Raw genomic sequence first — 17454 nt, forward strand, 5'->3', positions numbered from 1 at the left:
TTCATCTTCTTCGAATTCCTCCTCATCATCATTTTCATCTCCTGTTTTGTCTTCCCCAACTCACTTCCCTCGCGATCGTCCTGCTGACGCCGTGTCCAACACATCCACTTCTAAGCAGGGCTCTCATCACGCAAGCACAGGCAATATGAAGGATACAGACAAGAATACAGGGAAATCCGTTGACACAAACGCCACTGATCTTCCCGAGGCCAACCCAAAAGATGAAGCTGCCTCCGACAAAGATACTGATATCATGGAAAAGCGCCTACATTTTGAAGAAATCCTCAAAGAGGTGTTCTCGATTTTCCAAGCCCGCATCCTGAATGGCGACTACGGCCATCTTCTCCTCGAGATTTCTGATGATGATTTTCCCAACTTTTCCTGGAGAATCACTGCTCAATATGACGGTACGCCTGGGCCCCCTGAAGTAGTCTTCACAATCGAGCGTACCCTGTCCACGGACGAGATCATCGCCGCTGATCACGAGCTGCCTGAACCCAACTGTGAGACAACCCGCCAGCACAAGCTGTGACCCGACTCTACGACTGCGGTATCCACCTTCTCTCGGCTCATAGACAGGGTTAATCTAAATTCAAAGCCCCTCTCACCTCCTGAAGCCCTGTATTGAAATTCACTACAGTGTGATTCACCGCGCGTGTAGTAGATCTGAGAAGGCCAGGGCCGGTGTTACACTTTGCCTATCTTTCGCTGCAAAGATGAAATCATGAACTTGGGTAGCATTACATTAAGTACACCGCGTGCTTTCCTCGCAAGCAAACACTGGATATCCATGGAGAGAATGTGTCCCATGCAAGCAACGCTCACTGGATCTCGGTTTCTTGGATCAAAAGGAGTATGCGGGTCGAATATGGCACATGGAATGTGATCGAAGGAGACATGCGAAAGCGGAGCAAGGAGGTATTGTCATACGAGAAACAAAAAGGAAATGCAGGACTGGTAACAAGAAGCGCAAGACGAGCTTTGGGCCGAAGTTGGCCCTCAGGCGGTATGTACGGTAAAGCTCTCCATCTCACTGTATACTGCGGCTAGCCATACTGGCACGGCTAGGCGTGGTACGAGGCTCTTCTTCTTCGATGACATCGCTTAGGCGAGTAGGATGGCGATGTCGGGGAGTCATTGATTCCCACCCAGAGCCGACGCCCCAGCCCGAGCCACTGTAGTCGACAGTTTGGTTGTAGCCTCCATAGATAGACCCCGACGATGCAGGCAACGAGCTGGGAGGATATCCTGATTCGTCGAGTGAGCCGTGCTCATAATCGTCGCTCCCTTCGGACAATGTCGGAGGATAAACAATCGGCCCTTGTGGATTGCGGCGATAGCTGGCCCCAAATTCGTCTTCGCCTGGTTCACTGCTGGCTACACTAGGACCATACGAGCGATCGTCATTTTCTGACGTTGGTCGAGCAGGGTAGCCGGGCTCTTGGTCGTAATAGTGCGCAGGATACTGCCTCTGAGTTTCTGCAGACGAGGAAGCCGGCGGCGGCCCTTCGACAAAAGGATCCGTGCCGGTGGGCGATGCAGCAGTCTCGCCATAGTATTGACCTTCGGTGTCCACCGTGCTCTTTGGCGCGCCTTCCCCACTAGTAGCTCCGCCGGTTGCATAGGGGCTCTCGCGAGTTTGAGGACGAGCGGTTGATGCCTGACGATGCGAGGCTCCAGTGACCATAGGCACCACCTGCACTCCTCCCACCAATGTGGGCTCGCCGTTACGCAATGAATTGGTCCTCTCGCGCTCCTCCTGCTCGCGCCGACCAAGTTCTTCCCAGGCGCGGCGAGCCTCTTCTTTCGAGATTTGCAACTCCCGACGCATCTCTTTGAGCAATTCTTCCGCGCGCGACTTGTCGCTTTCAGCCTTCTGCAAGGAGGCAAGAGCGTCTGCGCGGGCTTGCCGTTCAGTTCGTATTTGTCGCTCAAGCTCTGCTTGCAACTCCTTCGCCCTTTCTTGTTCCGTGCGGGTGTCGAAGAACCAGCGCTGAAATTTCCGCTCGGATGATGCGCGCAACCGCTGCAGCTCCACGACGGCGTGAAACAAATTTGCACCAGCAGCAGAAAGGTCAGTGACTTGACGAGCCATCTGCTGGTTAAGAGGATCCCGCTCGAGTGCCTCATTGTTCTGTTCCAGCTTGCGGATCCAGTAACCTGTCAATCCTTCCCAGTGAGAAGACAGAGTCTCCCAACGCTCGAAGGCATGCGGGAAAGGCACTCGGCGAGATTGCTGTTGGGGCTGAGATCCTGTGCTCGGTTGGTTAGACGCCGGGGCTTGGCCTTGCGGTTTGGAAACCCCTGCAGAGCTCTGAGGCGGGAATTGAGACTGCTGAGCTGGATTGAATTGTCCTGCCGATGTCGTCGGCCTTGCATGACCATGTCCCGCACCGGTGCCTGCTGCCTGTGTAGGAGACAAAGGATCTGGTCGTCGAGCGTTGCTAGTCGACCGTTCTGGAATGGTGGTGGTGCGTAAGTCTTGCGCCTCCGGCCCTGTGGGCGCCCTGTGCGTCGCTCGCCGTTGTGAGCCTCTGTCACCGGCAACGCCAGCAGCATAAGGCTGCGCTTGCCCTTGAGCCTTGCTTTGCTCCTGCTCCCGATCCCTAGCTTCCTGTTCGGCCTTCTTGCGAGCTTCGCGGTCCCGGCGCTGTCTCATGATGTCCGTGGGAGTCCGCACACCACTTGGCGGGTGTGGATTGACAGGGACCGGGCCCTGGGCGGCTCGAGACGATCCATTCTGGGTGCGGCCATTGGCGCTGAAGCCGGTTGTACCTGCTGCGTCAGACATGGGCGCATTCACTTCTTCCCAGTCTGTTGTGAAGGGGAATGGTTTGCGAATCGCTTCTTCCAGAGTCCAGAGAATCGCAGATGCTGTGCGCGGGGAAACTCGAGTAGACCTACGGGGCCAGTACGAGGTATCCTCCCGTTCAAGATGATCTTCCGGTGCCGAGTCAGCCTCCTCGTCGTGATCCGTATGCGCTTCCGAAAGGGCAGGACGTAGTGCAGCAACACCGTTGCCGTGGTCCGAGATTGACTGCACCAAGACAGGAATTGTTTGCTCTACTTCAAAAGGACGTCCGGACACATCGACCGATGGCGGGCGCTGAAAGTGACGAGACGTTCTCCGCAACGATCGAGTACTTCCAAAAGCACTCGAAGGTCGTAGTTCTGGGTCAAAGGTAGGTTCAGGTAAGGGTCGGGGAGCAGCCTGCTGCTGGCGTTGCGGTGAAAGAGTCGTCAACGTATGTGGATCGTGTACTTGGTAGGTCTCGTCAAACGTGCCGCGATAAGGATAAGACACTGCCGCAGTGGTATGTGAGCGAGGCGGATGCGGATGCGACGACAACGTGAGTGCTGGGACTTAAATTTCAATTCCCTTTCCAATGGGGCTCCAGGAACAGAAGGCTTGCGATCGTAGGGTGGGCTTGGTAACGTGTCAGGGGAGCTGCACAACTTTTGGCACGACTCCGCTTCTTGTCCAGCACACGCACGATACACCGGCCACTGAACACGCAATGGTAGGTCAGTACGTAGGAGACAAGTGGAATGTGGGTATCTCGGGGGATTGAAACACGGGGGAGAACAGCAAAGAGGAAGAGGAGAACATTTCAGAGCGAGCCACGCGACTAAAATTGGCAGAGGCTGGTCGAATAAGAAGGGTCGAAGGGGTCGTGGTGGAAAATGCGATGGCTGGGGGAATCGGAAGCTGCAGTTTGCGCTCACCTGTTCCTGAGAAAGCGCCCTGCCAGACCGCAACGAGCACTACTTCAGAGGCCCGTGGCCGGCATGAAGTGGAGCGAGACAGCCCAATTGCCTCCTTACAATAGGGGAAGAAGGGGAGCCCAAGCTATGAAGCGGTCTGGATCCAGGGAGTGTGAAGACTGAAGACAACAACAAAGTGGAAAGGAAAGAGAGATGAAAATTGAAGTGGAAGAAGTGGAAGAATTGGAAGAATTGGAAGAATCGGGCAAGAGCTTTGCTTGGGAAAGAAGGGAAGGTGAAACGGGGGTTTTAGCCGGTACCAAAGACTGTACCAAGGATTGTACCAAAGAATAGGTAACTTAGGAACGTACCAAATAATGTCGAGTAAATCTACCCGATCGCAAACCGATGGTTATGGACTCACCAACTCTGACTACCCTTGTCACCTCTTGACTGCTGTTATACGGGATCGAGAATGGACAAGACAAGATGACGTTGGTTTTCTTCTGCACAGCGCAAGGACCAGATCAAAATCCCACACGCTGACACACACATCCAAACTTGTCTTCCTTGCCTTCCAACCCCCCCGCCTTTACAGGTTGCACACAGCTCAATTAAGGCCGACTGCGACTCGTCGGACAACCAACAATTTGACTACCCAAGGTGACTGATTTCATGAGTTTTGTCTGAGCGTACTTGGTTTCGAGTCCCGTATCTTCTGCTGATCGCGGATTGATCGCCTCTAGATCAGTGTTGGATCTCGACAATCTCTGTCAGATCTTTCCTCCTGCACATGAACCAGACAAACATCCCTCGTCATGGATCCAGTGTCTCTTTTGACATCGATGAAGAGCCATTGCATCATCGCGACAAACCGTCCGGCAATTAAGTATATATAGAAACCCGCGCTAGCCAAGCTCTGTCCTTGCAATGGCCCAATCCGAGGCGGATGTGCTGGCGATTCCTGGATGGGGATTCAGTCCCGACCCGTCATCATTAGGTCGCCGCCTGTCAACTCCTTCTCTGCCCATTCTGTCAAGTCATGATTGTCTAGATGAAGTTGATGTTCATGTCGGCTGGAAACAGCCTCATCATGAAGTGTTGATCAATCGCCAATTCTGACAACTTCACGCGAGCGAAAGCGATTTGTCGACAGACAGTCCAGCAGTTTCTGACTTTCGGGCTCTTGCTCAGCGACTCCACATCGGCTCCATCAGCGGAGCACAGACCTGGACTTGCTGATGGCGGTACCTTAGACTATTGACTAGTCCTCTTTTATGGTCGCACGAGAGGCCGTTGATCGATCCGGAGAAATTCGATCTGGACCTTTGGAGATCCATCACTACCTTATCACCCTCGGATTTGGGTGCTACCAATAAGACTCAGCAGGTGACACCCCTCGACCTGGGAAGGTTCAGTCACAGACTTGGACCCTGTGTTTGTTCTTACCGTTTGGGTCTCATTCGGTTCTTAGTGGACGTTCGGAAGTTGAAGGGAACCAGCTACCTGGTCAGCTTACAACCATCTCTAAGCCTTTTGGGACAGACGAGTAAGATGCAAGGGCCTTTCGGCTCGGCTCCCAATTGACTTTGAGGAAAGCTTTTCCATCCGTCCCGGTTTCAGACCTATCGAACTGCCTTGCAGCCGGTCTCACACACAAAACTGCTTTGCTCACATCGTCTCCTGTTCAATTTGCCACCCATTCTGGTGGGAGCCAGAAAAGTAATTAATTGTCCAAAGAAAGGTGGGGATTTGGTGCGCCGCTTGTGTCAAGGCCGTCAACTAAATGCAGCTCACAAGACTACGACCACAATTTAGTCTGATAACTCTTCACTGAGGTCTTATCACCGAAGTACGAATTTGGACGTCGGCAGGAGGTGACAGCTGTGGTGCTCGAAACGTCGTGCAGAAAGGCCCCGTGAAGAAATTGTCAGAACTTCATGCAAAATGCCTCGGGACAGCGATCCACACCAATAATCTCTATGCATCGGTCCATGAGTCCAGTGACATTCGAGACGGCGATCTTATGCTAACCGTACTCTGTATGCCGACTATGGCCGCGCTTCATGTCTCACGCAGGTCCCCTCAGAAGTAGATTTGCATCGAAGCATGCATGAGGTGAAATAAGACCATAGCCTGATATGCAGGTCCGGAATGCGGGCCTTACAATGCGTTTCGTATCCGACGGACCGAGACTTGACCAGTAGGCAAGATCGAGATACTCGTCTCTCAAACCTTTTGTTTTCTCTGTTCGGATGTCCTCAATATATCTGGGGCAATCTAACATCGAGACTGCTCTGAAAGGAACAGGCGCAACGAAAATGAACCCGCTGCTATGTTACGATAAATCGGGACAAACCTGCGATCCTCTGAGACGGATGCCAGCAGTGGTGAAAGGGTACTGCGGGCGTCGATATATATTTTCGGGAAAGCACCAGAAGATGCACTTGTGGGGTTGTTGCCACTATACGGGCTCCATTGCGCTTAAATCAAGGCACAACGGCAACAATTAAAGTCTAACATTTACGAAGTGCATCTAGGACGAGTGCAGAATTTGTCATTGGAAAATCGGTTTCTACTTCTTGCAACTGTCTGAAAGCGAGTGAAGATTCACGACAGAACAGCGCTCGAACAGGGATAACATCCTGCCCAGCCTTTGTTCTGGACGGTGGGTGACCAGCAAGGACTCACAAGAGAAGCTCCCAGGCCAGCGGACCAGCCTGTCGGAGATTAAGAGAAAGAAGGATCAGTTTCGTCTTATAACCAGACCACAATAGGGATGGCGTTGGAAGGCAGGCAGACAGATTTCGAAGCAGGTCTGACTTTAGCGCCTGGGACCCTAATGCAAGCCCCCGGTATCATGGCAACCCGGTATGATAATCTGGAATGCGGCGGACCCTGGTCTACAATTTTCTCCGAACTATGGGTAGCCAGAGCTTCGACGGGGTTTGGCAAACCACGGAGGTTTTATGACGAAAGACCCAGATTTCCAAGCTTGATCCGATCCACTGCAATCGGGCGATCGAGGGACTGAATGAAGCAGTAGACCTGGCTTGACAAGGGATTTTGAGGGATGTTGGAAAGGGACGACTGTCTTCACGATCAAGGAGCAAAAAGGATCAACGGCGGGATCGACGTATCACTGCGGAACTAAGTTAGCGAGTGGCCTGTGTCCCAGCGTCTCGGATGGGCCTGATCTCTCACATTTGCCCATCCTCTACCTGCCCCTCAACCTTTGCACAGGGAAGACTTCTAGATCCTCGGTGCCTCGATCATCCTGTGGGTAGAGGTCTGCAATTTTTGTGTGTTCTCGTCGACCTTAGACCTGGAGTCCACAAACCTTGTAGCTACTTGTGGACTGGCCCTGGCCTCGTTCGCACACAACCCAAAAAGAGTCTTTGACAGCTCTTCGCAATCCGTTTGATCAATATCATCGCATCGAAACGCGCAGTTCAGGAAATCGACCTGGTGGTTGGCGCTCTCAGGGCCCTAAGGGCCCTCAGGGATAGGATGACCAACCGCGAAAGGTGTTGATATCCTTCCTCTTTCGGGGGTACGTGCACAACAAGGAAGCTTAACGGGAATGACCCAACAAGAATCATACTCGAGTAAGTTAATCCTGGAGTTCATAATGAGACCCCGCGTCAACTAAGTTGCGGATCGAGATTCCGAGCCTCCCTTGCTCCTGCGTCGAGGGGCGACCTGCCTTGCTGCACATCTTCATCCCTACCGAAGGACAGGAAGATGTAAGGTCTGATAGGTCATTGGAGTCTGTCCCCACGGACGTTAGAGCTTTTGTTTACACCTCTGAGCATTGGCATGCGTCGGAGCTCCCCCCCGGCCTAGCCACCGTTGCAATGGTTGGATATGCCCTAGGTGGGCCAAGGCGACGTTGTTATTTTTGGCGAGATATGTATAAACATATTCTCCCCTTGGTCCTCGCCATTCTTGATTCCACTGTCTCAATATATTCCTTCGTTTAGTTGATGTCTCTCCTTTCAGTTGTACTACGAATCGACCACGTCTCTGTCTTATGCCTCTGATGAGCTGCTTGCATGCCTGAATGACCACGACCAATCTCTCGCTTTACCACAGAACCATAGTCCATGGCTAACGGATACTCTCGCATGCCCGGCGAAGTGAACGCTTCTTACAATAGCCGCAAGATATCGCAAACCACACCTTACCCCGAAGCTATCCCGGCCAAGAAGCGGGCTTCATCATTCTACCCTGTCCGAGGCCCGGGGATCGTTGACGAGTCGAACCCAGATCCCTTTTATCTGGAGCACACTCTGGCAGAAGGTGGTCCCTGGGGCCCTGGGCGGCCGCACAGTCGCGATGCCAGACATAGTGACGAAGCCAGTCAGTACTTGATGCTTGGGTCTTTACACAACAACAAAGGCGGTCCTTTCGCAATCTCGTCGCGTGGAGATACCACGAGGTTCCGATCCAACGTCAACCGGTCCACTCTGTCGGTGGTTGAGTTAGAGCATCAATTGAGCCTCCGCGAAATCACTGCCAACCAGCCCTGGGGAGGAAAGTTCCCAAGCTACGATCAATCGTCTTTTAGCTCCGTGCAAACCGACGCGACGCCGGATTTGACACCCAGCAGTTCATTCTCTTCCAACTATTCCGCCCTCACGAACCGGGAAACCATCACTTCGGGGTCAGAATATCAGTCTTTGCTCAACCAACAAGCACCCCCCAGTCCTAGGCGCCAAATATATCCGGCTTCGTCTACACCTGCCAACCTGTCTCAGACAACATTGACAACGGAGCCTTCAACACCGACGCGATCGTTGAAGACGCTCGCCGGGCCATCCAACGCATCCACAGACACTCTGGTCATGCAGAGAGTAAGTAGTCACGATCCCGCATCAACCCGTGGGAAGCCATTGCCGTCACTGCCCAACGGCATCCGCAATCGAAACAGCAAGCCCGGTAAGAAAGGGCCACCGCCAGCTCTTCGTCCTCCAATCGCCCCGTCCATGATATCTCCACCCTGCTGGTACAACCCAGTGACGAAAGAGCCTCACGTATCGCACTTCGACCAGGCTATGTTCATTTCTGGGAATGACCGTCCGAGCCCGGTGCCGAGCCCGGTTCCAGCGTCACCATCTATTGAGCGCCACCCGATGGCTAAGCGGCCAGCAACCTCACCGGCGGGGATGATCTGCCAGCACGAGCAGTCGGTCTGGGAGTCCGACTCGGATAGCGAGTCGGTTGATCCGAGGTCCTTGTCCCGCAAGCCCATGGACACTTTGAAGAAGGTCCGAAGCCGAGTACATCTTCGCGTCGCCAAGTCGGCCCCAAAGCTCAACAATACTCATGGTCAAAGTCAACACGCACAGGGATTGGAAAGATTCCCTTCCACGCCCGATCCCCCTCCGGAGCTGCTATGTCCGTCGCCTATGCGAGATCTCATTCGGTCTCGGTCCAAAGACATCCTGCGGCCCACCGCGCAGCAGACCCTGAGACTGGTCGCTCCATCCACGACGTCGCTCGTTCAACCGCGATCGCGACGCAATAGCAACGGGGCCGTGAACGTTGACATGGACCGCACGACGGCCGCTGCCATGCAAGCCAAGTCGCGACGGCGGCAACGATCGGACTCATCGCCCAAGGTTCTGACTGAGGCTGAAAAGCTGTGTACTCTCTGCCGGGAAGACCGATCTGACCGCGCGATTCATCAAAGTCTCACCCTCGCCCGGCCCCCGCTCTATAAACGGGTGTGGGAGTCGTTGCGAGTCCTGGGCTGTCATGGCGATCTTCCTCCCCCGCGACCCCGCCGACCCATGTGATCTTTTCTGGTGTTCTTGATTCTGTGCGCGGACAAGTTTCGATTGGCGCCGAACCATCTTCTCGAAAACGCATTCACGACCAGTGGTCGCGACGACTTTTCACGTTCCCTTTATCTTGATCCAACTTAATGTCTTATGATGCTACCTGATGAGCCTCAGATGAACAGTCTGGGCGGTTTATGACTGGATGCTTCTCCATGTCACCCCATGATATAGCGAGACGCATGCGCTGAGTCTGGAAACATGACGCAGCCGTCTAATGATGCAATGAACATCATCACAATTGATGAGGCAACGAACAGGCGTGAGGGGTCAGCGTGGCCCTCAATCCTTGCCTCTGCTTACAGCTTTGCTTTCGGTCTGTCATATACACACCGTGCCGGTCTTTCCCACCAAGTTGAACCTTGGACGTTTCTTTTCGTATCTTTCCGAGTTCTCTCATCCACATTCACTCAACGTTTCTCTCATGGTGTCTCTACGCCCATCACTCCTTGACTCCGACCTGACCATGGTCTGGCCCCTATTTCCTAGTGTCCCAGTGTCCTGTCCATAAAAGCCAGTTATCGAGGGCCATATTTTTGCCTTGCCAAGCATGCAAGCCTTCCATTGCCATACTCGTGTAAATCAAAACAAACAAGCCCGGTGGGGCTGGCTTACATACCTGAATTGAATTTTTCCTTGTCTGGAATGTGTGGGGTAATTCCGTCCATGTTTTTTTTTTCTGCGAGTGTAACGATGGCGAATCTGGGAATTTCAGGATCCAACGCCGGGGTGAAGGGTGTAGTCTGGACCAAGGCACGATCCCTGGTTGTAGTCTTTTGGGAGGTAGGAGTTTATCGCAGGGATATCCCTTGTCGAGAGAGCGTGAAGTCTGACGAACCGGACTCAGTGGTCTTGGTGATGGACGAAGTAAGGGCCCTGTTACATGTAGTTTGTAGCATGAGTTCTGGGGCAGATGGAGTTGTAGTCTGATGCCTAGTCTAGTCTAGCTAGTGGTCTATCTTTAAGTGTCCAGGTAGCAACCTACTTAGGCTGTCCACTCCCGTCCCTGCGTATGCGGCTCTACATTGCGAGACAGATTCATGGCCCTTAGATCGCGGACACTGGTTGAGCCTCCAGGTTATCTCCCAGTATCTGGAATGACAGTACGGTGGGCAGACACCACCACCTCCACCACCAATCCACCAACCGTGCAGCACAGCACTGCCCTTGTCTCCCTGTCTGGCTCCTCCCGTCGACGGGATGTCTCGAGGGCCGCGCAGTGCCGTTCTGCATGTCTCATGCAAGTGACTGACTGACTTGGTTCTGCAGCGGATGCAGCGCTTGAGACGAGATCTTTGGCAAGCCGGGACAAGGCCCTTGGCAGGAAGACCTGCAGCTCGTAACCCGTCCGTACAATACGGTAGGGAGGGAAGTAGGGTAAAAGGGTAGGGAGGGTATATCCGCGCCTGTCGCTGCCCCTTCGTCTCCCCTCCCCTCGCCTCCCCACTGCATCCCAACAACCAACCCCAAACAGGAAGCACAGCGCAGCACAGCCCGCAGACAAGAATATCGAACCTAACCCTCCCCCCCCCCCAAAACTCAACCCGACAACTCCTTCAACTCCAACGCATCCATATTCTCCTCCCACAGCGCCACCTGGACCCTCCGCTCCCACGCCGAAATCACCTCCTCCGCCTTGCGGGCCAGTTTCGTCTCCGGCAGTTCCGTCTGCTTCCCAGTCCCGGCCTGACCCGGAAGATCCTCCGCCGAAACCCCCCCTACCCCCTCAAACACCTTCCGGATGTCCAACTCCCGGACCGCCCGACGATACAGCCCCAGCAGTTCGGCGCGTTTCCTCTCGCGCGGCGTCTCCTCCGCTGTTGCTGCAGTCGTAGCCGAAGTCGTAGCCGTAGCCGCAGCCGTAGCCGCAGCCGCAGCCGTAGCCGCAGCCGTAGCCGCAGCCGAAGCCGAAGCAGTAGCCGTAGCACCCCCACCCTGGCCAACCGGCAAAGGCAAATCCTCAAACCCAATCACCGTCGCAGCGACACCTTTATCGTTACTCGTAGCCGGGGTATCCTTCCTGCCGACAGCGCCGCCCGGCCTGGAAGCAGCAGCACTGCCACCAGCTCCAACCTTGCGGACCCCCTTCCGCGTCGGCTCCTCCAGCCCGCGGATCGCCCCCTCCAAGATCCCCAGGATCGTGCCCACGCGCATGCCCAGCTGGGCGCCGACGGGGAAGCCCGCGTCGAAGCCGGATTGCACTTGGGTGGATTTGGCGGCGGCGAGGCCGTCGCGGTAGCCGGCGGTGACGTGTTGGCGGCGGAGGGAGGGGAGGTCGGAGGGTTCGCTGGCGGGAGCGGGGGTGTGGGTGTGGGTGTGGGTGTGGTTTTGGTGGTGGTCGGGGGCGTCGTGGGGTGGGGAGGAGCCGAAGATGTCGTCTAGAGTGTTTTCCATTTTGTTGGTGTTGGGAGAGGGAGGTGTATGTGTATGTGTATGTGTATGTGTGTGTGTAGATGGTGAGGGGAGGAGTGAGTCGCGGGATTGGAAAAATAGTTCGAGCGGGGAAAAGATATATTGAACCTTGAACGGAGCAGTGGAGTCGCTTCGGGGTTAGTGGCGTTAAGGCGTTACGTACTGGTAGTTAAGGTTGGGTCGGATCTGATATGATCGTAGTGTACGGAGTATTGTACACAGGTATGTGACTATGTCCTGTGTGTCTATGGAGAGTTGACAAGAGATCTTGTTAGATCTGGCATACTACTGGGTATTAATTTCCAGTTACTTGGATAAGTAAGTCCCCTGTAGGTCTTCAGGACAGCGACAGCTACTATAGGCCCAAACTCGCCGAACAAGGAAGCACACGGTGTTTCGGCGCGCATTAGCCTCCGTTCGCCTTTCATATATGAGATCAAGGGAGTATTCACGGAAAAACACGACCTCTCTCTTTTCCAAGCTATTTGACTGCATGGTAGTCCATAGTCCATAGTCCATGTCCATATACCCAACTTCATCCAAAATGCCCCGCCTCCGCCTCCGCCTCCTCTACCTCCTCACGCCCCCCGCCCTCCTAACCTACACCATCCACCGCACCCTCACCCACCTGGAAACCAAATACCCCCCGATCCCCGCCGCCCAAGGCAGCACCGCCGCCCTCACCACCCCAACCAACCCATCCATCCAACGCTGCGCCGAAATCGACATCTACCAGGCCCGCGTCCCGGTCCGCGCCTTGCTGCGCGCCGAGGCCGCCCTCACCGGCACCGACACCACCACCACCGAGAATAACCCAGAAAACACCACACCCCCCCGAATCTCGCAAGCCACGCTCCAAAAAGCATGGGCCCACCTCTTCCTCACCAGCCCGATCCTGCAAACCGAAGCCAAGCTCATCGGCCTCCTCACCACGGGGCGCTTCCACCCGGGCGATGTGGGGTTGTCGGCTGCGGGGTTTGCGGCGGTGCCGCCGGACACTGTCCCCGACACTGTCATCGACACTGACACCGCCCATGACCTCACGGATCCACAAAGTCAAGGCTGGCAGAAACGCAAACTCATCAACGGCGGGTTCACCGTCGAACGCGACCCCGAAAGCCCGGGGGGGTTGCTGGCCAGCTGGCGGGTTCCGGACGCGGCACGGGGGTTCTTTGAGCGGCTCGCGCGATGGGGGTACCCGTGTCGGTTGATGAGTGGGGGGCGGCATGAGTGGGGGGTTTCGGAGGTGTATTTTTGCAGATCAGAGGATGGGGGAGAGGGAGAGGGAAAGGCAGGGGAATGGGTGGTGGATGTGCGGTTCGGGTCGGCGCATGATTATGAGATTGTCGAGGCGGAGGGGGCGGCGCAGAAGGTGGTGCCGCGGTGGGTGGGCAGGTTGCATCGCGGGTTTGCGAGGGCGTTGGTTGAGGATGCTGTGAGGAGGCTTGGTTAGGGTTAGGGATGGGTGGGTGGGTGGGTTCATTGATGAGTTGATAGCTTGGGTTTTAAGATGAAGTGTACAGTACACTATACTGCACTGTACCTGTACTGCACACTATACTGCACTGCACTGTACTATACTATACTGCACAACACACCCCAGATGAAGCGTGCTTGTACGGAGTACTGTATTCTCTTCTAACAATCCTCCCCATGCGCCACAACCCCCCACCCCCTCCACCCCGTATACTTCACGCACACCTCCCACCCGCTCCGGATCACCTGGACTTCATCCCCCGAGTCGGTCCCGCACCCCGCCCCATACAGACACAGATCGTACGCGCTGCTCGTGCTGGGGCTCTTCCACGAGAACGTGTCCACGGTGCTCGCGTTCAGCCCCGCGTCCAGCGCGGCGCACCCGTCCGTCGCGGCCACGCCCTGCCGGTGCCAGAGCGAGAGGTCGAACGAGGTCGTGTTGGGGTCGCAGCCTGGGCTGAAGAGGCGGAGGTCCCACTTTTCCTCACTCGTGTATTAGCATGAGTATAGTTTAGATTAGGGGGGGTTGAGCTGGGTGGGTGCATTGGGGATAATCAGGGGGACAGTGGACAATGTAGTGTGCAGGGTTGTGTATAGGTAGTTTAGTGTGCATGGTTTGGTTCATGGTGTGGACAAGCTAAGGCAGACGCACGTTTCTAGGCCGGAGGATATCCCGGGCATCGATCGTGGAATACGTCGTCGAGGGGATAGCGAGAGTCGAGGACAGCAGGCTGAGGACTGTGGTAAGAGTGGATGAGATGTGCATTGTGATTTGTCTAGAATTAAGAAATGCAGGATTGTGCGAGACAGATGCAGTGTCCTCACCGATGCGAATCGCCAGAAGATGCAGGTTTTCACAAGTGAGGAGAGTGAGGAGTCGGGTGATCGTCAGGGTCCCATCTTATAAATAACCGGCCATCAACCCACAATTTCAGGTCTGCGGAGAAAAGGCCCACTAATGCAGGTCTCCGACCAGACACTGCGAATCACAGCCTGTTTCACCTCACCAACCCTGGTAGGTACCCTGGACGGAGTCACCGACAACTCAACCCTTATTCTATTAATACATATCTCATCTCCTAGCTACCTAGTACACACCACCCTCCTCTACTGCCGCCCCGGCCCTAATCGCCATGCCCGCAGAGGCAGCCCCTGCAACTTCAGCACCGCCGGCTTGATGAAGAACACAAACGTCACCACCCCGATCACCACGCACAGAATATTCGTCGTATAGTAGCCGTCGTGGATCACGTTGCAGGTGCCACCCCCGTGCACACACCGGTTGCGGTCGGGCTCCAGCGCACAAGAAAAGGCCTGTGTGACCAGCTCGCCCTTGAGAGCCTCGGCGCTCGGCGGCACCGTTGGCGGCACACAGGTCGCCTCCGTGAACATGTCCACCAGCTTGAGGATAAAGTACCGCGGGAATGTACCGCCCAGATTCGACACCCTGCCCGAAAATTAGCGTGGATCCACCACCAAAGAAAAAGAAAACTTACGTGGCCAACATAGTCATGTAGGTGCCCCCGATGCTCGGGTCGGCGATGCGCGCATGGAAGGCCGACACCGCCACAAACATGACCGTGTTCATGAATGTCGAGAAGATGTGCTCGCCGATCACCGTCAACAGGTACCAGAACGGCACGGCGTCGCCCGCCGGGAAGATCATCACCGTCACCTGCGCCAGCACGGCCGCCGCCAGCCGGCCCATAAACGCCCAGCACCACAGGCGCATCGGCGTGTACTCGGTCGACCACTTGCCCGCATAGTAGCCCAGCCCGATCTCGAAAGGAAAGTCGATCAGCACGACCAGCGCCATGTTGTCCTGGCCGAAGCCCTTGTCCAGCAGCTTCAAGCTGGTCACGCCGTCGTTGGCCTGGAAGCCGATCTTGGCGATCAGATGCACCAAGATGATCGTGTGGATGTTCTTGAGCTTCAGCACGCTCCACATGCTCCGATAGACATCGCTGATGCTGTCGCGCTCGTGCGTCCGGTCCTCCTTCTTCATCAGGGCCAGCAGCGTGGTCACCACGATGTAGGCCCACCCCCAGAAGACCAGGTACGAGCCCAGCGACAGCAAACCCCCGGAGGCCGGGGCGCTGCGGAACCACCGGTTGGCAAAGTCCTCGGAGTTGAAGGCCAGGAACACCGTGTACGACAGAAAGTGGCCCGCGGTCAGGCCGACCGTCTGCGCCGTCGACGCGTAGGAGATGTTGGGCGGCGACATGAGCGTGATGGCCCAGCCGTCCACGGCGATGTCCTGCGTGGCGCAGAAGAACACCAGCAGGAACCACCAGTAGGTGAACTTCCACACGCCCGCGCCGCCGTTGGCGCCCGCCGCCTCCATCATCTCGTCGATGCGCCCGCCCAGGTAGATCATGGCCAGCCCCGCGATGACCTGCACCGGTGTGATCCAGCTCTTCCGCCGCCCAAACCGGCGGCTCCAGATGGCATCCACGATCGGACTCCACAGCAGTTTGAGCGAGTAGGGGTAGGAGGCGAGCGAGAAGATGCCGATCTGGCCGTACGAGAGGTAGGGCTTCAGCAGGAAGGGCACCGACCCCGTAGCCAGGCCCATGGGGATCCCCTGGAGGAAGTAGAGCACACACAGCAGCATGAAGTTTCGCCGGTCGCTCGCGGGAAGGTTGGCAAACGAGGTGGTCGTCATGGCGGGGGTTTGCGGGGTCATGGGGGGATCGTGGTCGAGGCTGAAGCTGGGACGCGCCATGAGACGGTTGGCCCGGCCCGCAGAAGACTCAATGGAGGTTTCCCTCTTGCGCATCTCGATGGAGGAATCCATGCTCTCGCTCGCGTAGCCGTTCTGGCCCGTCGAGATGGTCAGCGATGGCTTCGAGCGACGTTTGGTGACCGTGCGGCCTTTACGCTTCATCTGGGCACGGCCACGGCGGGAGGCGAGTTGGGAAAGGAGAGGTTCGTCGTGAGTTTCGTGCGAGTCCGTGTCTGACTCGTCGTCGTGGTCGGAGGAGAGAAAAGCGGGATCCCCGGGATGATGATCGGAGGAGGAGTGGTCTGTGTAACGAGGGTCTAGTTTATTATTAAAAGGTCCACGGTGGGCGGTGCTGCATGCTAAATGTTGAAGTTCCACCTCTGAGGAAAGCCGCGGTCGATCCGAACGAAATGGAGAGGAAGGGTCCGCAGGGGGGACATGAAGGGAAGGACTAAGGGAAGGGGAAGGAGAAGCAGAAGCAGAAGGAGAAGGGGAAGATAAAGGAGGGACTGGAACTGGGTCGCCGGCGTTGGAATGATGCATCCATTCGACGTAGTGGAGCTGGGAAGGAGAGAGAAGCGTGCGGTGGGTGCGGTGGGTGAGGTGCGGTGCAAGTTCCCGATTTCTTGGAGGCAAAGGGCAAAGGCAAGCTGGCCTCAGTGGGAATTCCCCTTGTTTGGGCTTGGCTGGGTTGAAGTGGATTGGGCGGGCCGATGATTGGGTGGGGAGGGGAGAGACTCTGGTTTGACGAAGGATTCACGTCAAGATTATTGATTGATTGATGCTGAGTGATCGGCTCTAGTGATGCAGATGCAGATGCAGATAACAAGCTATGGGGGGGGGGATGGCTAGTGGGAGTGCCAACAAGATTATATATTAGTTTCTTTGGTGTATTCCACGAACAACAGTCTTAATACGTATCTGGCCACGTCTTCCGCAGGACAATCAACGTTTATTAAACCCTTCTTTGGGTTATTTATTGAATATTCCATCGAAAGTTTTAAGCCAGCGGCTGGTCCAGCGACCCAACCCGGTGGATCTGCCGATAACAAACCTTCAAACCTTCACGTGACATTTCACTCCAGTTCAGTTCCTGTCAACAAACACTGCATACACCCACCCATCACTAACTGCATCACCCCCACCACCCATCTTCAAACGCACCCCAACAACAACAACAACAACAACAACAACAAGAAACCCATCACCAAAATGTCCACCCACTCTCTAAACACAGAAGAAGAAACCGAATCCCTCGATTCCGAAATCTCCACCATCCGCGCCGAACGTCCG

The 17454-nt window shown here is 55.5% G+C and overlaps 8 protein-coding genes across 8 annotated transcripts in view; 4 read left to right on the forward strand and 4 right to left on the reverse strand.

Moving 5' to 3' along the window:
* Nucleotides 1-1030: 1030 nt before the first annotated feature.
* Nucleotides 1031-5313, reverse strand: BO66DRAFT_415319 (uncharacterized protein; the record flags this gene model as incomplete). Its single annotated transcript, XM_025649531.1, has 4 exons — nt 1031-3363; nt 4257-4329; nt 4402-4447; nt 5294-5313. The coding sequence occupies 4 exons, from the start codon at nt 5311-5313 to the stop codon at nt 1031-1033; spliced, it is 2472 nt and encodes an 823-aa protein (XP_025498966.1).
* A 2249-nt stretch (nt 5314-7562) lies between these two features.
* Nucleotides 7563-9649, forward strand: BO66DRAFT_215781 (uncharacterized protein). The gene has a single exon (XM_025642624.1). The coding sequence runs from the start codon at nt 7812-7814 to the stop codon at nt 9504-9506; it is 1695 nt and encodes a 564-aa protein (XP_025498967.1). The 5' UTR covers nt 7563-7811; the 3' UTR covers nt 9507-9649.
* On the forward strand, nt 9650-10170 carry BO66DRAFT_215782 (uncharacterized protein). The gene has a single exon (XM_025642625.1). The coding sequence runs from the start codon at nt 9793-9795 to the stop codon at nt 10057-10059; it is 267 nt and encodes an 88-aa protein (XP_025498968.1). The 5' UTR covers nt 9650-9792; the 3' UTR covers nt 10060-10170.
* Nucleotides 10171-11087: 917 nt separating this feature from the next.
* On the reverse strand, nt 11088-11998 carry BO66DRAFT_383962 (Yae1 family protein; the record flags this gene model as incomplete). Its single annotated transcript, XM_025646078.1, has 2 exons — nt 11535-11998; nt 11088-11360 (listed from the first exon to the last, which is right to left on the reverse strand). Exons 1-2 carry the CDS (start codon nt 11940-11942, stop codon nt 11088-11090), a joined length of 681 nt encoding a protein of 226 aa, XP_025498969.1. The 5' UTR covers nt 11943-11998.
* A 506-nt stretch (nt 11999-12504) lies between these two features.
* Nucleotides 12505-13413, forward strand: BO66DRAFT_405753 (uncharacterized protein; the record flags this gene model as incomplete). Its single annotated transcript, XM_025648989.1, has 1 exon — nt 12505-13413. The coding sequence occupies one exon, from the start codon at nt 12505-12507 to the stop codon at nt 13411-13413; it is 909 nt and encodes a 302-aa protein (XP_025498970.1).
* A 185-nt stretch (nt 13414-13598) lies between these two features.
* On the reverse strand, nt 13599-13916 carry BO66DRAFT_334476 (uncharacterized protein; the record flags this gene model as incomplete). The annotated part of the gene is made up of 1 exon (XM_025644209.1): nt 13599-13916. A coding segment is annotated over one exon (318 nt), but the record flags the coding sequence as incomplete, so codon positions are not given.
* Nucleotides 13917-14543: 627 nt separating this feature from the next.
* Nucleotides 14544-16323, reverse strand: BO66DRAFT_415323 (SD08430p; the record flags this gene model as incomplete). Its single annotated transcript, XM_025649532.1, has 2 exons — nt 14544-14883; nt 14933-16323. 2 exons carry the CDS (start codon nt 16321-16323, stop codon nt 14544-14546), a joined length of 1731 nt encoding a protein of 576 aa, XP_025498972.1.
* Nucleotides 16324-17299: 976 nt separating this feature from the next.
* Nucleotides 17300-17454, forward strand: part of BO66DRAFT_383974 (uncharacterized protein) — a 1485-nt gene continuing 1330 nt past the window's right edge. Inside the window, exon 1 of the mRNA XM_025646079.1 lies at nt 17300-17449. Coding sequence (XP_025498973.1) covers nt 17374-17449 — 76 coding nt within the window. The 5' untranslated portion in view covers nt 17300-17373. The remainder of the gene's footprint in view (nt 17450-17454) is intronic.

Source organism: Aspergillus aculeatinus, assembly GCF_003184765.1.
Source record: "Aspergillus aculeatinus CBS 121060 unplaced genomic scaffold BO66scaffold_67, whole genome shotgun sequence".
Classification (NCBI taxonomy): domain Eukaryota; kingdom Fungi; phylum Ascomycota; class Eurotiomycetes; order Eurotiales; family Aspergillaceae; genus Aspergillus; species Aspergillus aculeatinus.